Source organism: Schistocerca gregaria, chromosome 4, assembly GCF_023897955.1.
Source record: "Schistocerca gregaria isolate iqSchGreg1 chromosome 4, iqSchGreg1.2, whole genome shotgun sequence".
Taxonomy (NCBI): domain Eukaryota; kingdom Metazoa; phylum Arthropoda; class Insecta; order Orthoptera; family Acrididae; genus Schistocerca; species Schistocerca gregaria.
The window spans coordinates 91387641-91406265 of record NC_064923.1 but is presented as its reverse complement, the minus strand read 5'-3'; the positions used below and the strand labels follow the sequence as shown (position 1 = coordinate 91406265).

At 41.4% G+C, this 18625-nt stretch overlaps 1 protein-coding gene across 3 annotated transcripts in view; it reads left to right on the top strand.

The window, feature by feature from the left end:
- The window catches only part of LOC126267444 (inositol 1,4,5-triphosphate receptor associated 2-like), a 163050-nt gene extending 144734 nt beyond the window's left edge, over positions 1–18316 (top strand). For all 3 annotated transcript variants that reach the window (XM_049972709.1, XM_049972712.1, XM_049972711.1), the window contains 2 exons: positions 7714–7983; positions 18122–18316. In XM_049972709.1, coding sequence (XP_049828666.1) covers positions 7714–7939 — 226 coding nt within the window. In that variant the 3' untranslated portion in view covers positions 7940–7983; positions 18122–18316. The remainder of the gene's footprint in view (positions 1–7713; positions 7984–18121) is intronic.
- Positions 18317–18625: the final 309 nt, after the last annotated feature.

Sequence of the window (18625 nt, the reverse complement as noted above, 5' to 3'; positions counted from 1 at the left end):
CTCCCGAATTCGAGTCCAGTGTGCTAACCACTGCGCCACCTCGCTCAGTAGAACTATATGTATGAAAGTATATTAAGCACACTCTTAAATACTCTGCTCTTTGTGTGCTACCATTTGCCAAGACTTCCTCCTAAGTCCAATGAAAAATTCAATGTATTAGCCCATTTCATATGCAGGAATTTAAGGCGTAGCATGCACTAAATGCAAACTTATTGCAAACTATTTGAACTTCGTCTGTGGATTACTTAATTTGGTAGTATCACAGTAGCTATTACCATTAATGTAGGGGTCGGTAGTTCATCATAAAGCTACAAGAAACGAAAGATTTTTTTTACCGAATAGTTTCTATAAAATTGTTTGAAAAATGATGCAGAGCAGGTGACATGTGCATGACACACTGTTGGTGCTACAGTACTATTCACCGACTGGTGGGTCAACCATTCTCACTGTGCATCTGTAGGCGCTTAAAGCTACGCTGGACAGCGCAGTCAGTCGCCATGCAGACTACCATCGGGTTCCTTCGAATCGCCACACTAATGGCAGCGTCCTAGCTTCTGAAACTGTATAACACGCATATCGAATCTGTGGTGCGGTTTAATGACCGTGACCTGTGCAATGGAAAGCTTGAGTGCGGTTTTTGGGCAGTTTCCCACGCTAGCTTAGCCAAATGCTAGGCTGTTCTCCCACCTTCTAAATCAGAAAATACGATGCACAGATAGTTAAAATACACGAAAACACACAAAACAAAGTTCACACATTCCACATACGAGTAGTGCACGTTAGGTAATAGACGACAACCCGGAAGAAGAAGAGGAAGAAGAAAAATATGTGTTACGCATCTAAGCCCTTCAAAGCAGTCGTCACAACAATCTGTGTCTTGAGGCTACAGAAATTGGAAACCACCTACCTATATAGTGAGAGGTGTAGAGGAAGTTAATAAATGGTTTAGATGGCTCTGAGCACTATGGGACTTAACATCTGAGGTCATACTCGGTAATTCTTAACATTCATGGTGGTGTCTGTTTGTTCTATATCGTGTCTCCCTACCACTTTCGCGCAACGACGCTCTGAGCGTGTTTTTTAGGGAATTTACTAGTTTGAACCTGGGACCTGTTGCTGGTAAGGAGACGCCAGACCACACATGACATGTAGAATTCAGAAGAGTTCAGTGAGACTAGCGATGATATAACCAAATACTAAATGATCTCAGCGTCAGCTCCACTGCACTCCCTGTAAAAGAATCTTAATACTAACTAAATTTAGTGGAAGGGGTTCGAGGCTTTCCTATTTTTAGTTAGCTGGTAAAATAACGTCGAAAAAGCAGTTAAGTTTACCACTGGAAATTTTGTTCTACTCACAAAACATTGTTTATAAATTGCAGTATTGGTAAAAGGAAGTGTTTTAATAGAGGATGGTAAAAACCAACTGCGTTCAAGAAAAATGTGAACGAATATTCCCTGAGTGGGTTTCCAAGTTCTACAATGGATCTAAGGGTGACCTATGCCATATCACATCTATAATGTAGGTTTAAGTTGTTTCACAAAAGAGAAAACTATCAAAATGGTCTACAGTGACCCTCAATTATCTTTAATTACTTATCTAACTTGTCGTAAATTACAGTGGCTGATGTGGCTTCTCAATAATTATATAACAGAGAAATCATCGCTTTTCAGATTTTTACTTCAAGTGGCAAATGTGAACACCATGAGCTTTAATTTACGATCGACACTAGTGTTACGCAAACAAAGGGGGGTGTAATAGATGAGACTTCTGCAGTTCTGAGTGAAGCCTTATGCGCTCAAAAATGCGGCATCGCGTGCGTTCATTACCTTGTCGGTGTTTAGGCAGCGTCAGGGCGGCGGGCAGCACAGCTCCGCTCACCTCGCCATCTCGGAACTAACTCTCTTCTCCTAACTTCTCCTTACTACCATTTACCGAAGTTGGTTTAAAAAAAAACTATCTGGCTGTGTTTTCATCTGACCAATCAGGGTCTCAATGTTAACCTGAAGCTCCGCCTACAAAAATTCTGTCTATCCAATGAGAAACGTTATACTTTTCGTGGTGGGGCAATGTTTTTAAAGTTTGCAACGTAACAGAGACGCGAAAAAGTCTCACGCTAAAACTAAGGGTGTTGTGGCACTAGTTGTTAGCTGGCGACGTGGGTGTCCAGTCCATCCCTTATCGTAGGGCCTTCTAGCTTAATACGGTTCTGCTCTCGGCTTCTGTTCTCGTTTCTCCCCTCGGGACTGCGCCTGTCTCACGGTGGGAAGGTATGACATGCATTTAAGCATTCTTGTGTTAGTCTGTGGCATTCCATTTGCTCACTCGTTACTCGTATTACTTTGGTTAATTTAATGTCACGATTTATTCGGAGCTATGTGACATACTACTGGATTTGCTTATCATGTCAGGGTTTTCATGGAAGGTGTTGGATTTGCCTGACACCTTACATACTACTTAAACCCAACTAACCTAAGGACATCACCCACATCTATGCTTGAGGCAGTATTTGAACCTGCGACTGTACCAGCAGTGCAGTTCCGGACTGAAGCGCCTAGAATTGCTCAGTCACAACGGACGGCCAGGAAGTTAATAGATGAATGGGAAGTGATGACGTGAGGGAACCTGTAGCTGAGTCAGCAAATCATGCGCCTAGTCACTTAGTCCAAATAATATTCCAGATATGTGAGAGACCATATGAAATAACAACGGAGCCCTAGACGATATTTTATATTTTAGGTTGAAAATAGACACGAAGTTAGGTAAATATGTGTTAACAGCAACAATAAGACAGGTGACCATTAAAATGTAGCATAATGCTTGATGAACTTTCCAGTACCTGTTGGAGTTATTGGTAAACTACAGTACAGATGTACTCTTGTTAAACTTGTCGATTACTGTAGTCTGAACACTGAAAAGCAGTCGCCATATACCACGGTTCCTTAGACAGGTTTATGATCAGAGTACAGTTAGAGAAGATACCATAACCAACTGGGAACTTGCGAGACATAAAAGTATGTACTAACAACATACCAGCGTAATATTGTATATTACTTCATCGAACAAGCAGAAAAACCCCTCAGATTGAACTTACTCTTCTCATTTAATAGATTATCTGGATTTCTTTAATTTTTCGTAAATATTTTCAATGTCTCCAGCACATTTCACAGAGAACCTTCACCTGATATGAGGGCTACACTCATGCTCTCCTGAATTTCTCCTACGGTTCACTTGGTTGCGTTCAAATGTCGTACGGTTAGAAGGTGGTCTCAGTGTTCTTTACGGGGTACATTAAACAGTCTTCCTATCTAGCGGATATGTCTGCTGCTGCAATTTCGGCAACTGATTCATTGTATTAAACCTTCTGTAACTTCTGTCTATTTTTCAAGGCGTGCCCAAGAAAATTATTAGTCTGAACCGAGACTTTAACCTTTTCTCTCTGAAAACATCTCGCTTGCTGTCATTTACGGGATCTTTATACATAAGCGCAACGGAATATTTGTTTCCGTTGCGACATCTTGTTTAACAGCGTTTTGCTCGTTTAACATTTTTCGTTAGAGGGCGGCATAATTTCCGTGTCACGTTCTTGCTAGGTGCTTCTTAGCGCAGTCTGTTTCCTAGTATGTATTCTTGGGCTCTTTCCTCGTCAGTAAGGGGAACTGAAACACTCTTTCTAACGCCGAGTAAAAATGTGTTTTCTTATGTTGTGTCGGATGACTGGAAGTACTATCTGTAGTCGCTTTACATCTTAAACATGCGAGGACGTGCTGAAAAGTAGTGCATCCGACTTTTTTACGTGAAAAATCTTCAAGCTTTTTTAATAAAACAAACGTTGTTAACATTTCACATCTTTATTCTTCCTGTCTACGTATTTTATTTCTCAACATAGGCACACTGGCGACGAACGCATTGCTTCCAACAAGAGAACAGTTGGTCGAACTGTCACTGTAAACTGTTCAACTTCGTTGACGGAGTCACAGCTGCACCAGTGATTGCACCCCTTCATCACTGTCATCTTGAAGCCCCCGAAGACGTACTTCAGAGTTCTGCAAACAGATGAAAATCGGGTGGGGCCACATTGTGACTGTATGGAGGAGGATGAGTGATGACTGTGAAGCCAAAGTTTCGGATTGTGTCAGATGTCGCAGCGCCCGTGACTGGTATGGAGTTGTCGTGCTGCAGGAGAGGGTTCTCCTTGTGTGGTCGAACTCTTAGAACTCGAATCTCGATTACAACACGGTGCTTTTCACCCATCGACCGCGATGTACATGCTACAAATGGGAGGCCTCTAGCGCCAAAGAGCTGCAAATATGTAAACATGAGGAATAAATGGGTATAATATTATTAAAGTTTGTTTTATATAAAATGCTTTAAGAGATTTCATACAAAAATTCGGTCGTAATAGTTTTTAGGACGCATTCGTACATCTACATCTACATCTGTGTGATTACTCTGCTATGCGCAATAAAGTGCCTGGCAGAGGGTTCAATGAACCACCTTAATGCTATCTCTCTACCGTTCCACTCTCGAACGGCACGCAGGGAAAACGAGCACTTAAATTTTTCTGTGCGAGCCCTGATTTATCTTATTTTACCGTTATGATTATTTATCCCTATGTAGGTGGGTGGTAACAGAATGTTTTCGCAGTAGGAGGAGAAAACTGGTGATTGAAATTTCATGAGAAGATCCCGTCGCAACGAAAAACGTCTTTGTTTTAATGATTGCCGCTCCAACTCACGTATCATATCTGTGACACTACCTCCCCTATTTCGCAATAATACAAAACGAGCTGCCCTTCTTTGTACTTTTCAGTGTCATCCGTCAGTCCCACCTGATGCGGATCCCACACCACACAGCACTACTCCAAAATAGGACGGACTTGCGTGGTGTAAGCAGTCTCTTTAGTACACCTGTTGCACGTAGTAGATCGATCTGTTGCACCTTCTAAGTGTTCTGCCAATGAATCGCAGTCTTTGGTTTGCTCTACCCACAATATTATCTATGTGATCGTTCCAATTTAGGTTATTTGTAATTGTACTCCCTACGTATTTAATTGAATTTACAGCCTTCAGATTTGTGTCACCTATCGCGTAATCGAAATTTAGCTGATTTCTTTTAGTACACATGTGAATAACTTCACACTTTTCCTTATTCAATTGCCACTTTTCGCACCATACACTTATCTTCTTGTTGTTGCGGTCTTCAGTCCAGAGACTGGTTTGATGCAGCTCTCCGTGCTACTCTATCCTGTGCGAGCTTCTTCATCTCCCAGTACCTACTGTAACCTACATCCTTCTGAATCTGTTTAGTGTATTCATCTCTTTGTCTCCCTCTACGATTTTTACCCTCCGCGCTGCCCTCCAATACTAAACTGGTCATCCCTTGGTGCCTCAGGATATGTCATACCAAGCGATCCCTTCTTTCAGTCAAGTTGTGCCACAAATTTCTCTTTTCCCCAATTCTATTCAATACCTCCTCATTAGTTATGTGGTCTACCCATCTAATCTTCAGCATTCTTCTGTATCAACATATTTCGAAAGCTTTTATTCTCTTCTCCTCTAAAGTATTTATCACCCACGTTTCACTTCCATACATCGCTACCCTTCCTACAAATACTATCAGAAACGACATTCTGACACCTAAATCTATACTCGATGTTAACAAATTTCTCTTCTTCAGAAACACCTTCCTTGCCATTGCCATTCTACATTTTATATCCACAGTTATCTTATCTAAATCATTTTGCAAGTCGTTTTGATCATCTGATGATTTTACAAGACGGTAAATGACAGCATCATCTGCAAACTATGTAAGACGGTTACTCAGACTGTATCCTATGTCGTTAATATAGATCAGGAACAATAGAGGGTCTATAACACTTACTTGGGGAACGCCAAATATTACTTCTGTTTTATTCGATGACTTTCCGTCTATTACTACGAACTGTGACCTTTCTGACAGGAAATCGCGAATCCAGTCGCATAACTGAGGCGATATTCCGTAGGCACGCAGTTTGGTTAGAAGACGAATGTGAGGAACGGTGTCGAAAGCCTCCTGGAAATTCAAAAATGTGGAATCAATTTGACATCCCCTGTCGATAGCACTTACGTTTTCTCTCCGATGTGCTAAAGGATACATCGAGAAAGCTGATACTACCTTTCGATTCATGTCTAAGGTTAAACGTGGTTAATGGGTACAACTGGTTAAGTTTATAGATTACCTCATCCAACAGCTATTTAGTGCCTCTAATTAAAACTGTACTGTCATCTATGTACCAACAGTAATAAAGTATTTCCCCTTTTATGTCTGATTACTTTTAACAAAATTTGATTTCTAAGTCATTATGAAATATTTTCGATACGAAACTCGACAGACAGTTGGCCCTCGAGAAATGGGAAGACCATCATGTACGCTATAAGGAATACTATAACACTAGTTCTAACTTACGGTGTAAGAAAAACACTTAAACGCAACCAAGCAAAACATTGTATAAATTCGTGATATCATAGGCGTAAACCACACAGTAGAGAAAGGCACGTTGTTATGTATGCTAGAAGAGTTGAAGATATTCACGGGAAAAAAGAAACACGCAAAATTTTTAAATGCGCAGAGTGAATTCAATTTGAACGGATTTTTCTGATTATTCGATGAGGTGTTACAGAAGACTGTGGTGCCACGTGATTTTTTTTACATATCGGTATGACTCTTACATTCCCAAATCAGGTGTGATAATTTCCACGGTTTACCTCTGATCATATGCCCGACTAATGAAGCTAAAGCAAACACAGCTCCGGCGCACACCACTTTGAGTATGGTAACGAACGGCACTTTTAACCCACTAACGTGTTTCCAGCAGAATAACGACTGTACGTTACTGAGTTGTGAACTGACTTCCAGTGACTACCTTTGTCCGTTGTGACGTTCTTGTTAAATATATCTGCTGACGGTTGAGTCTGACGAAAGTTAAACAGAGAAAGAAAAACGCGTCAACGTGCATTTCAGATGGTGTCAGAGATGTTTATTATTAACAACTTGTTCACTAGGTGGCGTCAAAGCACACATGGTTTCTCGCAAACGAGAAACTGTAGTTAATCTGGTGATCGGGGCGTTAACTCACCTGGAACTGGTTACAATACCGTCACTTGCGACTTTCTGCCTGGCACTGCACTGTGACATTACACTGAAGAACACAGGAAGCGACTCTCAAGCGACTCGATCACAATTCGCGTCACAAACGCGTTCCTTTTGAGCAGCTCCTCGTGCAGACGACACAATAAAAAAAAATCCACGTGAGACTAAACTCTCTGGTTCACAAGCTAGCACTCAGCAATTTAAAATTTGTGATCATTTGTGTTGAAAAATTGTACGGAGCAATTCCCCCACCTGTTGGCATATTATTTCTATCCATGATCTGCAGTTCAATAGCAACAGGAGGCTATTGTTAATCATGGTCAGTTCTTCCCCTGTTACTGGGCAGCTGAGGCTGTACGCTTTATTTCTAATGTTGTTGTTAATAATATTTTAGACTATAATTTAAATTATGTATAACTTGGCTCGCAGCTTATAATTTATTTCACTAAGGATTTTGCTGTTGATCATTCTTGTTCTAGAGCATCGTATTTAGGAGAAAAATTAAATAATTTCGTTGGTTTACATAGAAACTATTTACCAATTTTCGACGATCTAATACTGTATAATGTTCGTTTGTTGCAGTGACAAATATATGAATGCCGTTGAAGCCGCCAGATACGCCGTGATGGATTACCTGGACACAGACAACATGATGTTCGTGGCTCGCAGAATATTAGCGTCTCTGCTGGTACTTGCTGCAGTGTACTACTTGATAGCCATGTTCTTTGAGCCTGCAGAAGCTGTTCGCACGGCACAAAGTCAGTGCACTTCCTCGTGTTCAGCAGATAAGCTGGACGATTTATGCTAGTAAAGCGGCGAGCACATCTACCCGAATACTCACTGAGTTTAATGGTAAATAAGATTCGTTTTGTTAGTATTAAATTTTTTAATGTATAAGAGTTTGTGTAGTGAATATTTATGCTCCGTTATGTACAAATGGGCATCAGAAAAGAAGTTACGTGTGTCGTCCCACACCCAGACTATCTCAACAGTGCAACGCCGATTCCGCTAACAAGGTTTAAGCCTTGACGTCCCAGGTGCGGTCTCACACTCCGCAAGCGTCCATTGTTACTCCGTTGCTAATGGATAGGGATGGGCAGGTGATTACAGCGTTGTCTGGTTGTCCTTTCCCGAAGCTGCCGTGGTTTCCTTCGTTAGTGGCCCCTTGAACGTGACGTGGACCTACACTGTTACTGCTTCTTTCACACTAGCAGTCTCTGAGACCGCACCTGGAACTTTGTGTTGTGGATTCAGTAGCCAGGTCTTCGTCTACTGTTCATGTTAGAGACCCTGACTTCGAAGGTACTGTTTTAAAATGGGTTGAGGACAGTGTAGGACGTAACATTGGACAGTGACAACGAAATTGAAGGGGGACATAATTAAGAATCGTAACAGTATGAAAGCGAAGACGAATTTGCTTCGTCACCCGAAAATTCCTTGAATGCAGCAAGTGATGAGAATGATGAGTACGGAAATGTAGAGACTGAATTTTTAGCTAAACATTCTACTAGGAACATATTTGGTCGAAACAGACGTCGCTGGTCGTGAAAGTCTCTTCTAAAGCGATCTCGTGTTCCGCAGCTCATCATCATCCGTTTGCCGACAGTACGACCACCTGCTCAAGTAGGTAACAATCAAGATCCTCTAACTATTTGGACTCTGCTTATGACTGACAATATTTTGAGTATCATATTGAAATGGAATAAAGTAACAGTAAACAAAGAAAAACCTGAAAACGATCCAAATGTTTGGCATGAAGCTCATTTATGTGAACCGAAAGCATTTTTCAGTTTCCTATTTCATTCATTTAGTTTCAAATCAAGCAGATTACGAATAATTTTATTCTGCAGATGGTATACAACGTGATATACAGAGAAAAGCCAAAGAAACTGCTACACGTGCCTAACATCATGTAGGGCCCTCGCAAGCTGGCAGAAGTGCCGCAATACAACGTGGCATGAAATCGACTAATGTCTGAAGTACTGCTAGAGGGAATTGACACCATGAATCCTGCAGGGCTGTCCATAAATCCGTAAGAGTATGTGGCGGTGAAGCTCTCTTCTCAACATCACAAGGCATCCCGGATATGCTCAATAATGTTCATGTCTGGGGAGTATTGTGGCTGGCGGAAGTGTTTAAACTCAGAAGAGTGTGCCCGGAGCTACGCCGTAGCAATTCTGGATGTGTGTGGTGTTGCATTGTCCTCCTGTGATTGTCCAAGTCCATCAGAATGCACATGAATGGATACAGGTGATTAGACAGGATACTTACGTACGTGTCATTGTCAGAGTCGCATCTAGATGTGTCAGGGGTCCCATATCACTCCAACTACACATGTCGCACATCATTTCAGAGCCTCCACCAGCTTGAACAGTCCCCTACTGATATGCAGGGACACTGGATTCTTGAGTGTCTCCATATCCGTATGGCCTGTACAAGAAGATATATGTGTTTAAACAAAAAAGACATTTTTGTGCTTCACAGACAAATTAATCTGTTTGTGTATCAAAAATAGAAGATACTAAAAAACACAGCTGATTGTAAAACCTCTCAGCTTGTGTTTCATCAAACCTGATACAAAGCATTAAACTTGTGGACTGAGGCTTTCCGTAAGACAGTTCTGGATGGTTCTGCATTAAGTGTTGATAGAAATGTTTGCTGCCATTTTCTTTTCAATGTTAAATTTCTTAGGTATTTTTAAATTTTCCGCCTAATTGTGAGCCAACTTTTGAAATTCAATTCTACCTAGTGGTTTTAACCTGGCTTCTAAAACAGTCACTTGTGCTTTAATCTTTGCTTTCTAACTTTCTTCAATTTCTGTTTTAAGAACCCTGTCTTGAGGTGTCATAGATGTCTAATGATTCCGTACAATGATTTTAATCCCCTTTGCAGTGAAGTTGTTGGAACATTACAATTAATGGCAGCAGCCATTTCAATCATTTCACCTTCCAAAACACTTGAAACAACTTTCTTCTCTGTAGTCTCAAACCAATCTCCTCAGCCCTCAACGTCAAGCATCTTCTTCAAACATGACGCTGTGCCTTAAAAACAAAACAAAAATTTACCTATATGGCCCATACCACCTGGCTTTCGTATATTCTATACTTCCCGACTGACACTTCACATTAAAACATTGTAGAAACAGAAACTGGCATGAGTGATCTTATTTTTATTATTACTGTACAGTCAACATTGCGCTACTTAATTATTTATCCTAGTATGATAATATTACTTATTAACACTAAAAATAAAAATCTGTGCTGAAAGTTGCACCATTCTTCATTTTCGAGTCCCAGAAACAAATAAAATTTACTTATCCCACAAATTCAACAGCTACACCACTTAAGTTTTAGCAAATGGTGAAATTATATCTGCACTTTATTTCAAACACTGCATGCATCTGCTTTTTTGTGGCAAATCCTAGAAACACCAACGGACTCATAATACCCATCACCCAATACTAAATGCCATTCCCATACTACACTTCTGTTTAGGAAGGTATGCATGAGCTTGTTTAAAAGACATCCTGTCCCACAAAGTCACATACACTGATGAAAAGTATCTGGCCACCTATTAGCACTCACTGCTACCGGATGTGTCCACGCTTCCCCTTATGACATTACTGGGTCTGATTGTCTGTGAAGGAAAGGCAGCCCACTGCTCCTCAAAATCCAAAACCAGAGAAAGTAGTGATGTTGTACGATGTGGTCTGGAGAGAAATTGCTGCAGTCACCACAGACGCCTGCTGCAGCAGCAATTCTACAGACAGATCTGCGGTGCGCGTTGCCGTCTCCACTGCGATGTGTGGCAGATGCAAGAGTGTTTACAAGCAAGTACCACAGTCGACAACAAACATGTAGTTGCGGCCAACATCCATCAAAGGGCATCAATCAGCAGCAGAGGAAGGGGATGCGACAATCAATGAACTGCTTCCTGGTGATCACATGCGTGCAAATAGTCCAGGAAATGTCCTTCTGCCCAGTGCTAGATAAGCTGGCTCCCAGCCATTCAGCAGATAATTCTTGACTCACCCAGTGTGGAGAAGATTGCCCGGTTCAACAGTGTGCCACCTCCACCACTCTCGCTTCCGCAATGATTGTGATATGTTGCTTCCATCATGTTAGGCTATCTACCAGCTGCTAACAGCCGACTTCGATGTACAGGTATAGAATCAATGGAACCTCTGGTTATAGAAATTAGTTGTTATTTGATTGAACTGCAGAAGCCATCCTTATAGTTTTCTGGTTTTGAAGAGTGTGTTACTGTTAGTGGTTTATTGTAGTTTTCTTTATAAACCAAAAGCTGGAAAAACGAGTTGGTTCTTGCTGTGTAGATTTAGCAGCATACTAACTCATCCCAAAGGCGTTCTGTTGGATTAAGGTTAGAACTATGGGCAGGGCAGTCCATTTCAGGAATGTTAGTGTTCAAAAATATTTGCCTCACAGATCCTTCTTTATGATGGGGTGCATTGTCATGTTGATAAAAACATTCATCATCTCTGAATTGTTTCTCTACTGTCTGCAGTACAGAATGTTGTAAAATATGCCCATATACTTGTCCACTTACCGTTTTCTTAAGCGTAATAAGAGGAGCACGCCATAACTTCAAAAAAAACCCCTATACCGTAACCCCCCCCCCCCCCCCCTGTACTTCACTGTGATGGCTGGTGATGTTCTGAAGGCATTTGCCAAACCCAAATCTTCCCATCCGATTGCAACACGATATAGCATGATTCATCAGTCCAGGTCACTCGTTTCCAGTCATCCAATGCCTTTATACCACCTCAAGTGTCACTCAGTATTGAGTGCAGGAAATGTGGCTTATTCAGTGCTGCTCGACTATTGTGTAACCCATTCTTTTTAATGCCTTACACAGCGACATTGTGCTGTTTGGACTGCTGGTAGCAAGTGGAACTCACGAGTCATTCCTTCCACTGAATTAATGCGATTTTTGCATGCACACTCTGCAGTGCTCGGCGGTCCTCATCTGTCAGTATGCAAGGAATGCCTCGACTCTTAGTTTAGCTGATGTTGGACCTTCATGTTTCCACTTCACAATCACAGCAGCAACGCTTGAGTTGAACGGACTTAGAAGGGTTGAAATGTCGCTCTTGTATCTGTCACTCAGGTGGCATTCGATGGGCGATCCACGTTTGAACCCACTGTGCTCTCCTGGCAGACCCATTCTTCTGTTACCCCTTCTCTCCTGACAACACATTACTTCTCGTCTCCTGTTATATAGATGGGTCCTACACGTTTGTCGTCTAGTGGTCAGTTCCACATTACATAGGGGTGTCCTAATACTTTTAATTGGGTATTGTACAGAATTTAAGATGTACATAATGAATAATTAAGTAATGTTTAATCTTTAAGAATCCGTTTAACATTATGTACCGAAAGATATATTTTAGTGAACACATGTGTGTAATTTTGCCACCGTGCACCTGAATATGAAGGCACAGGGAATGGGAATGTCTCACATGTATTAAATAAAGTTTAAATATGACTGGAGGCAAATTTCTAATTCTGAATTTCTTCTTACTGCTGACGATGCTTTTCTTGAGTGACTTAAAGTTTTCTTGGTGCATCAGCTGTTTGTGCTGCTCTCGCATTTCCAGTCGGGTACAGTAAATGTGATCTTTTGACAAAACACCATGCCATCATCTTCAAGTGCTAATTGTGGTGGGGAACGTCGTTGCTACATTGCACCTTCTTTATACTCTTTGTCCCACTACCCTGTCACACGCCACGCCGTGCAGGAAGCACTTGCCGAATGCTGAGCTCGATCCGGTGCTTCTGCCTCTCATGTCGGGTGTGGAAGTGACTTAGGGCCGACATTGTGACTTAGAGACTGAATCTGCTGTCGCTACTCTTGAGGCCATTGGCGACTTGTATTTCAGCAGCTCATGACTGACTAAAATCTGACGCCATACTAAGGTTTTTTTAGGTAGTAAATTTTTTGAACAAAAGAAGTCTGAATTATTATTCAGCATAGTGTATTATCTGTACAGTTTTACCACAGCTTTAGTCATTGGTTGAAACATCATTTTATTTAGTGGTAGTTACACTAGTCCCTTGCTAGATCATCGAAAACTTGAATTTTTCCCTAGTATACTGAAACACTAGCAACTGTTACAATGCTTCGCAATTATTAAATATGCATGGGAATTGTCTATACGTCCATCTTCTCCTCCCCTTCTCTCTGTCCATCACCCCCTTGCCTTCTCCAACTTCATCCCCTCCTCTCTCTTTCTCTGTGTCCATCTCCTCCTTCCCCTTGTCTATGTCAATTTCCTTTGCCTCTCACTGTGCATCTCTTCTTTCTCTCATCTCTAGCTTTTTGTCATCTGTCTACTGCTACTGACTGGTTTGATGCGGCCCGCCACGAATTCCTTTCCTGTGCTAACCTCTTCATCTCAGAGTAGCACTTGCAACCTATGTCCTCAATTATTTGCTTGACGTACTCCAATCTCTGTCTTCCTCTACCGTTTTTGCCCTCTACAGCTCCCTCTAGTACCACGGAAGTCATTCCCTCATGTCTTAGCAGATGTCCTATCATCCTGTCCCATCTCCTTATCAGCGTTTTCCACATATTCCTTTCCTCTCCGATTCTGCGTAAAACCTCCTCATTCCTTACCTTATCAGTCCACCTAATTTTCAACATTCGTCTATAGCACCACATCTCAAATGCTTCGATTCTCTTCTGTTCCGGTTTTCCCACAGTCCATGTTTCACTACCATACAATGCTGTACTCCAGACGTACATCCTCAGAAATTTCTTCCTCAAATTAAGGCCGGTATTTGATATTAGTAGACTTCTCTTGGCCAGAAATGCCTTTTTTGCCATAGCGAGTCTGCTTTTGATGTCTTTCTTGCTCCGTCCGTCATTGCTTATTTTACTGCCTAGGTAGCAGAATTCCTTAACTTCATTGACTTCGTGACCATCAATCCTGATGTTAAGTTTCTCGCTGTTCTCATTTCTGCTACTTCTCATTACCTTTGTCTTTCTCCAATATACTCTCAAACCATACTGTGTACTCATTAGAGTGTTCATCCCGTTCAGCAGATCATTTAATTCTTCTTCACTTTCACTCAGGATAGCAATGTCATCAGCAAATCATATCATTGATATCCTTTCAACTTGTATTTTTATTCCACTCCTGAACCTTTCTTTTATTTCCATCATTGCTTCCTCGATGTACAGACTGAAGAGTAGGGGCAAAACGCTACCGCCTTGTCTTACACCCTTCTTAATACGACCACTTCGTTCTTGATTGTCCACTCTTATTATTCCCTCTTGGTTGGTCTCTGCCTACAGCTTACCCCTACTTTTTTCAGAATCTTGAACAGCTTGCTCCATTTTATATTGTCGAACGCTTTTTCCAGGTCGACAAATCCTATGAACGTGTCTTGATTTTTCTTTAGCCTTGCTTCCATTATTAGCCGTAATGCCAGAATTGCCTCTCTCGTGCCTTTACTTTTCCTAAAGCCAAACTGATCGTCACCTAGCACATTCTCAATTTTCTTTTCCATTCTTCTGTATATTATTCTTGTAAGCAGCTTCGATGCATGAGCTCTCAAGCTGATTGTGCGACAATTCTCGCTCTTGTCAGCTCTTGCCGTCTTTGGAATTGTGTGGATGATGCTTTTCCGAAAGTCAGATGGTATGTCGCCAGACTCACCAACATGAATAGTCGTTTTGTTGCCACTTCCCCTAATATTTTAGAAATTCTGATAGAATGTTATCTATCCCTTCTGCCTTATTTGACCGTAAGTCCTCCAAAGCTCTTTTAAATTCCGATTCTAATTCTGGATCCCCTATCTCTTCTAAATCGACTCCTGTTTCTTCTTCTATCACATCAGACAAATCTTCACCCTCATAAAGACTTTTAATATCACCAAAGGTTCTTTTGACTTTCCTGTATGCTGAGTCTGTCCTTCCGACAATCATATCTTTTTCGATGTCTTCACATTTTTCCTGCAGCCATTACGTCTTAGCTTCCCTGCACTTCCTATTTATTTCATTCCTTAGCGACTTGTATTTCTGTATTCCTGATTTTCCCGGAACTTGTTTGTACTTCCTCCTTTCATCAATCATCTGAAGTATTTCTTCTGTTACCCATGGTTTCTTCGCATCTACCTTCTTTGTACCTATGTTTTCCTTCCCAACTTCTGTGATGGCCCTTTTTAGAGACGTCCATTCCTCTTCAACTGTGTTGCCTACTGCGCTATTCCTTATTGCTGTATCTATAGCATTAGACAACTTCAAAAGTATCTCGTCATTCCTTAGAACTTCCGTATCCCACTTCTTAGCGTACTGATTCTTCCTGACCAAAGTCTTGAACTTCAGCCTACTCTTCATCACTACTATACGGTGATCTGAGTCTATATCTGCTCCTGGGTACGCCTTACAATCCAATATCTGATTTCGGAATCTCTGTCTGACCATGATGTAATCTAATTGAAATCTTCCCGTATCTCCCGGCCTTTTCAAAGTATACCTCCTCCTCTTGTGATTCTTGAACAGGGTATTCGCTATTACTAGCTGAAACTTGTTACAGAACTCATTTAGTCTTTCTCCTCTTTCATTCCTTGTCCCAAGCCCATATTCTCCTGTAATCTTTTCTTCTACTCCTTCCCCTACATCTGCATTCCAGTCGCCCATGACTATTAGATTTTCGTCCCCCTTTACATATGCATTACCCTTTCAATATCCTCATACACTTTCTCTATCTGTTCATCTTCAGCTTGCGACGTCGGCATGTATACCGGAACTATCGTTGTCTGTGTTGGTCTGCTGTCGATTCTGATTAGAACAACCCTGTCACTGAACTGTTCACAGTAACACACCCTCTGCCCTGCCTTCCTATTCATAATGAATCCTACACCTGTTATACCATTTTCTGCTGCTGTTGATATTACCCGATACTCATCTGACCAGAAATCCTTGTCTTCCTTCCACTTCACTTCACTGACCTCTACTATATCTAGATTGAACCTTTGCATTGCCCTTTTCAGAATTTCTAGTTTCCCTACCAGGTTCAAGCTTCTGATATTCGACGCCCCGACTCGTAGAACATTATCCTTTGGTTGACTATTCAATCTTTTTCTCATGGTAAACTCCCCCTTGGCAGTCCCCTCCCGGAGATCCGAATGGGAGACTATTCCGGAATCTTTTGCCAATGGAGAGATCATCATGACACTTCTTCAACTTCAGGCTACGTTACGTGTCTTTAATGCAGTGGTTTCCGTTGCCTTCTGCATCCTCATGTCGTTGATCATTGCTGATTCTTCTGCCTTTAGGGGCAATTTCCCACCCCTAGGACAAGAGAGTGCCCTGAACCTCTATCCGCTCCTGCCCCCTCTTTGACAAGGCCGTTGGCAGAATGAGGCTGACTTCTTATGCCGGAAATCTTCGGCCGCCAATGCTGATTATTTATCAAAATTTAGGCAGTGGCGGGGATCGAACCCGGGACTGAAGACGTTTTGATTATGAATCTAAGACGCTACCCCTAGACCACGGGTACACCAGTACAAAATCGATTAGGTCTCTATATTTATCCCTTAGTGATTTCCAAGTGTAGAACCTCCTCTTGTGGTTCTTGAACCATGTGTTTGCCTCTATCAGCTGCCTTTCCTTGCAGAATGCAATTAACCATTTACCTCTGTCATTTCTCTTTCCAAGACCATGACTGCCAACTATTTTTCCCTCTTTCCCTTCTCCCACAATGGCGTTCCAGTCGCCGATTACTATTTTGCAGCATTTTTTCGTCCATTATTCTCTCTATTACATTGTATGTTTCCTCTACAATTTGGTCATCATGTTCTGAGTTTGACACATACACCTGAACAATCAGTAAATCTTTTTGTGCTCCTTTCAGCCTTACACCAATAACCCTATCATTTGCATAGTCTACATATTCCACTCATTTAGCCAATTCCTTTGTCATAATCATTCCTACTCCATTAATTCCTATTATTTCTCCTCCTGAGTAGTAGAATACATATTCATCTGACTGCAACTCTCCATGTCCATTCCATCTTACCTCAGCAACTCCTACGAGGTCCATATGATTCTTTTCCATCTCTCTTTTAAGGTTTTCTAGTTTTCCTGCTTGTAGCAGGGTTCTGATATTCCAGGTACCAAATCTTGTTTTGATGTTTTGCCTCCTTTCAAGTTGCCCCCCCCCCCCCCCCCAGAGATCCAAATGGGGGACTATTTTACCTCCAGACACTGATTTAACATGAGAGGAAGCCATTTTTTGTAAATAGAATGGACACTGCATTATGCAGGGAAGACAATCTGTGGTGGTATTCCGTTGCCTTCCGCAGTTCTGGAGTCCGCCCCTAACATGGGATACACACGCCTTTTGCAGCCACCCGCTCTGGGTCAGACGCTGCATGAGAAGTATAGGTTGGAAAATGAAAGACCCCTAGCCCTCGAAACCTAACAGCGTCAGGGTTGGAAAAGAACAAGAGCTGGCCGAGGGTGGCCAGATAGGAAAGATAAAAGTGAGGAGCCTGGCATAAGTAAGTTGAAGCAATGCCAGGACTCAGCTCGGGGCCCCGTGGTCGCCAGCCACGTATCACTAGGTGTGACTCCATGAGGGAATGTATATATACACTCTGGTAGGTGTACAAAATAAAAATGCGCATAATGGAATGCAACAGTGTCAAAATTTGAAAGCCATTGAAGTAGAACATTCGGAAATTTTATGTTGTTATGTGTATAGCTTTCAGTCTTGTGACTTGGAACTTGTTTTGCAAAGTATTATTGTGTTGTATTATTAAATTTTTTTCTGAAGCACCTTCTTTATTAACAACTCTAGTTTTATATGTCTCTTCCTAATGCACTGACACTGCAGTGGTACTTTGTAGTGCAAGGCAACTTTAAAATTTTATCTTTGGACAGACCTTTTTTTCACAACTTTTTACACCACATGTTTTCTGAAGTGTACAGCGTTATTGAGTTGATGTTTTCTTTTCCACAGACATGATGCATCAATGCTGGAACCTACCTTTGGTCATCGTGTTACCATTAGAAAGAGAACAACAATGTCACTGGAACAGAAATAACCAGTCTGCAGAACCTTGGCATATTTTGTGTGTGTAAATATTATATGTATCAAAATAACTGTGTTTAATTCTTTCTTCAAAGTGACATTAAAGGAAATTTTACCTTACAATTACTCTAGTGTTCCTTCAAATGTGAGTGTGAAGTTCTGTTAGAAACTTGTGATACATGAAACTTCCCACAGCATGCAGTGTTAATACTTATAAGCAAACTGTCAGCTGTTGTTAAGCTATTCCCTAGAAACAAATTTGTAACCAGTACCTCTCCTTTTACATTTTCAGCAGTATCATCCTTGTCACTGTGTAGTTAATGGTGAAATTACTCATACTGTTTCAGTATTAATGTTGAAATATTGATGTTGCAATGCTGATGTTACTGAAAACATCTCAAACTAGTTTAAGGTACCAGTTGGATTAATATC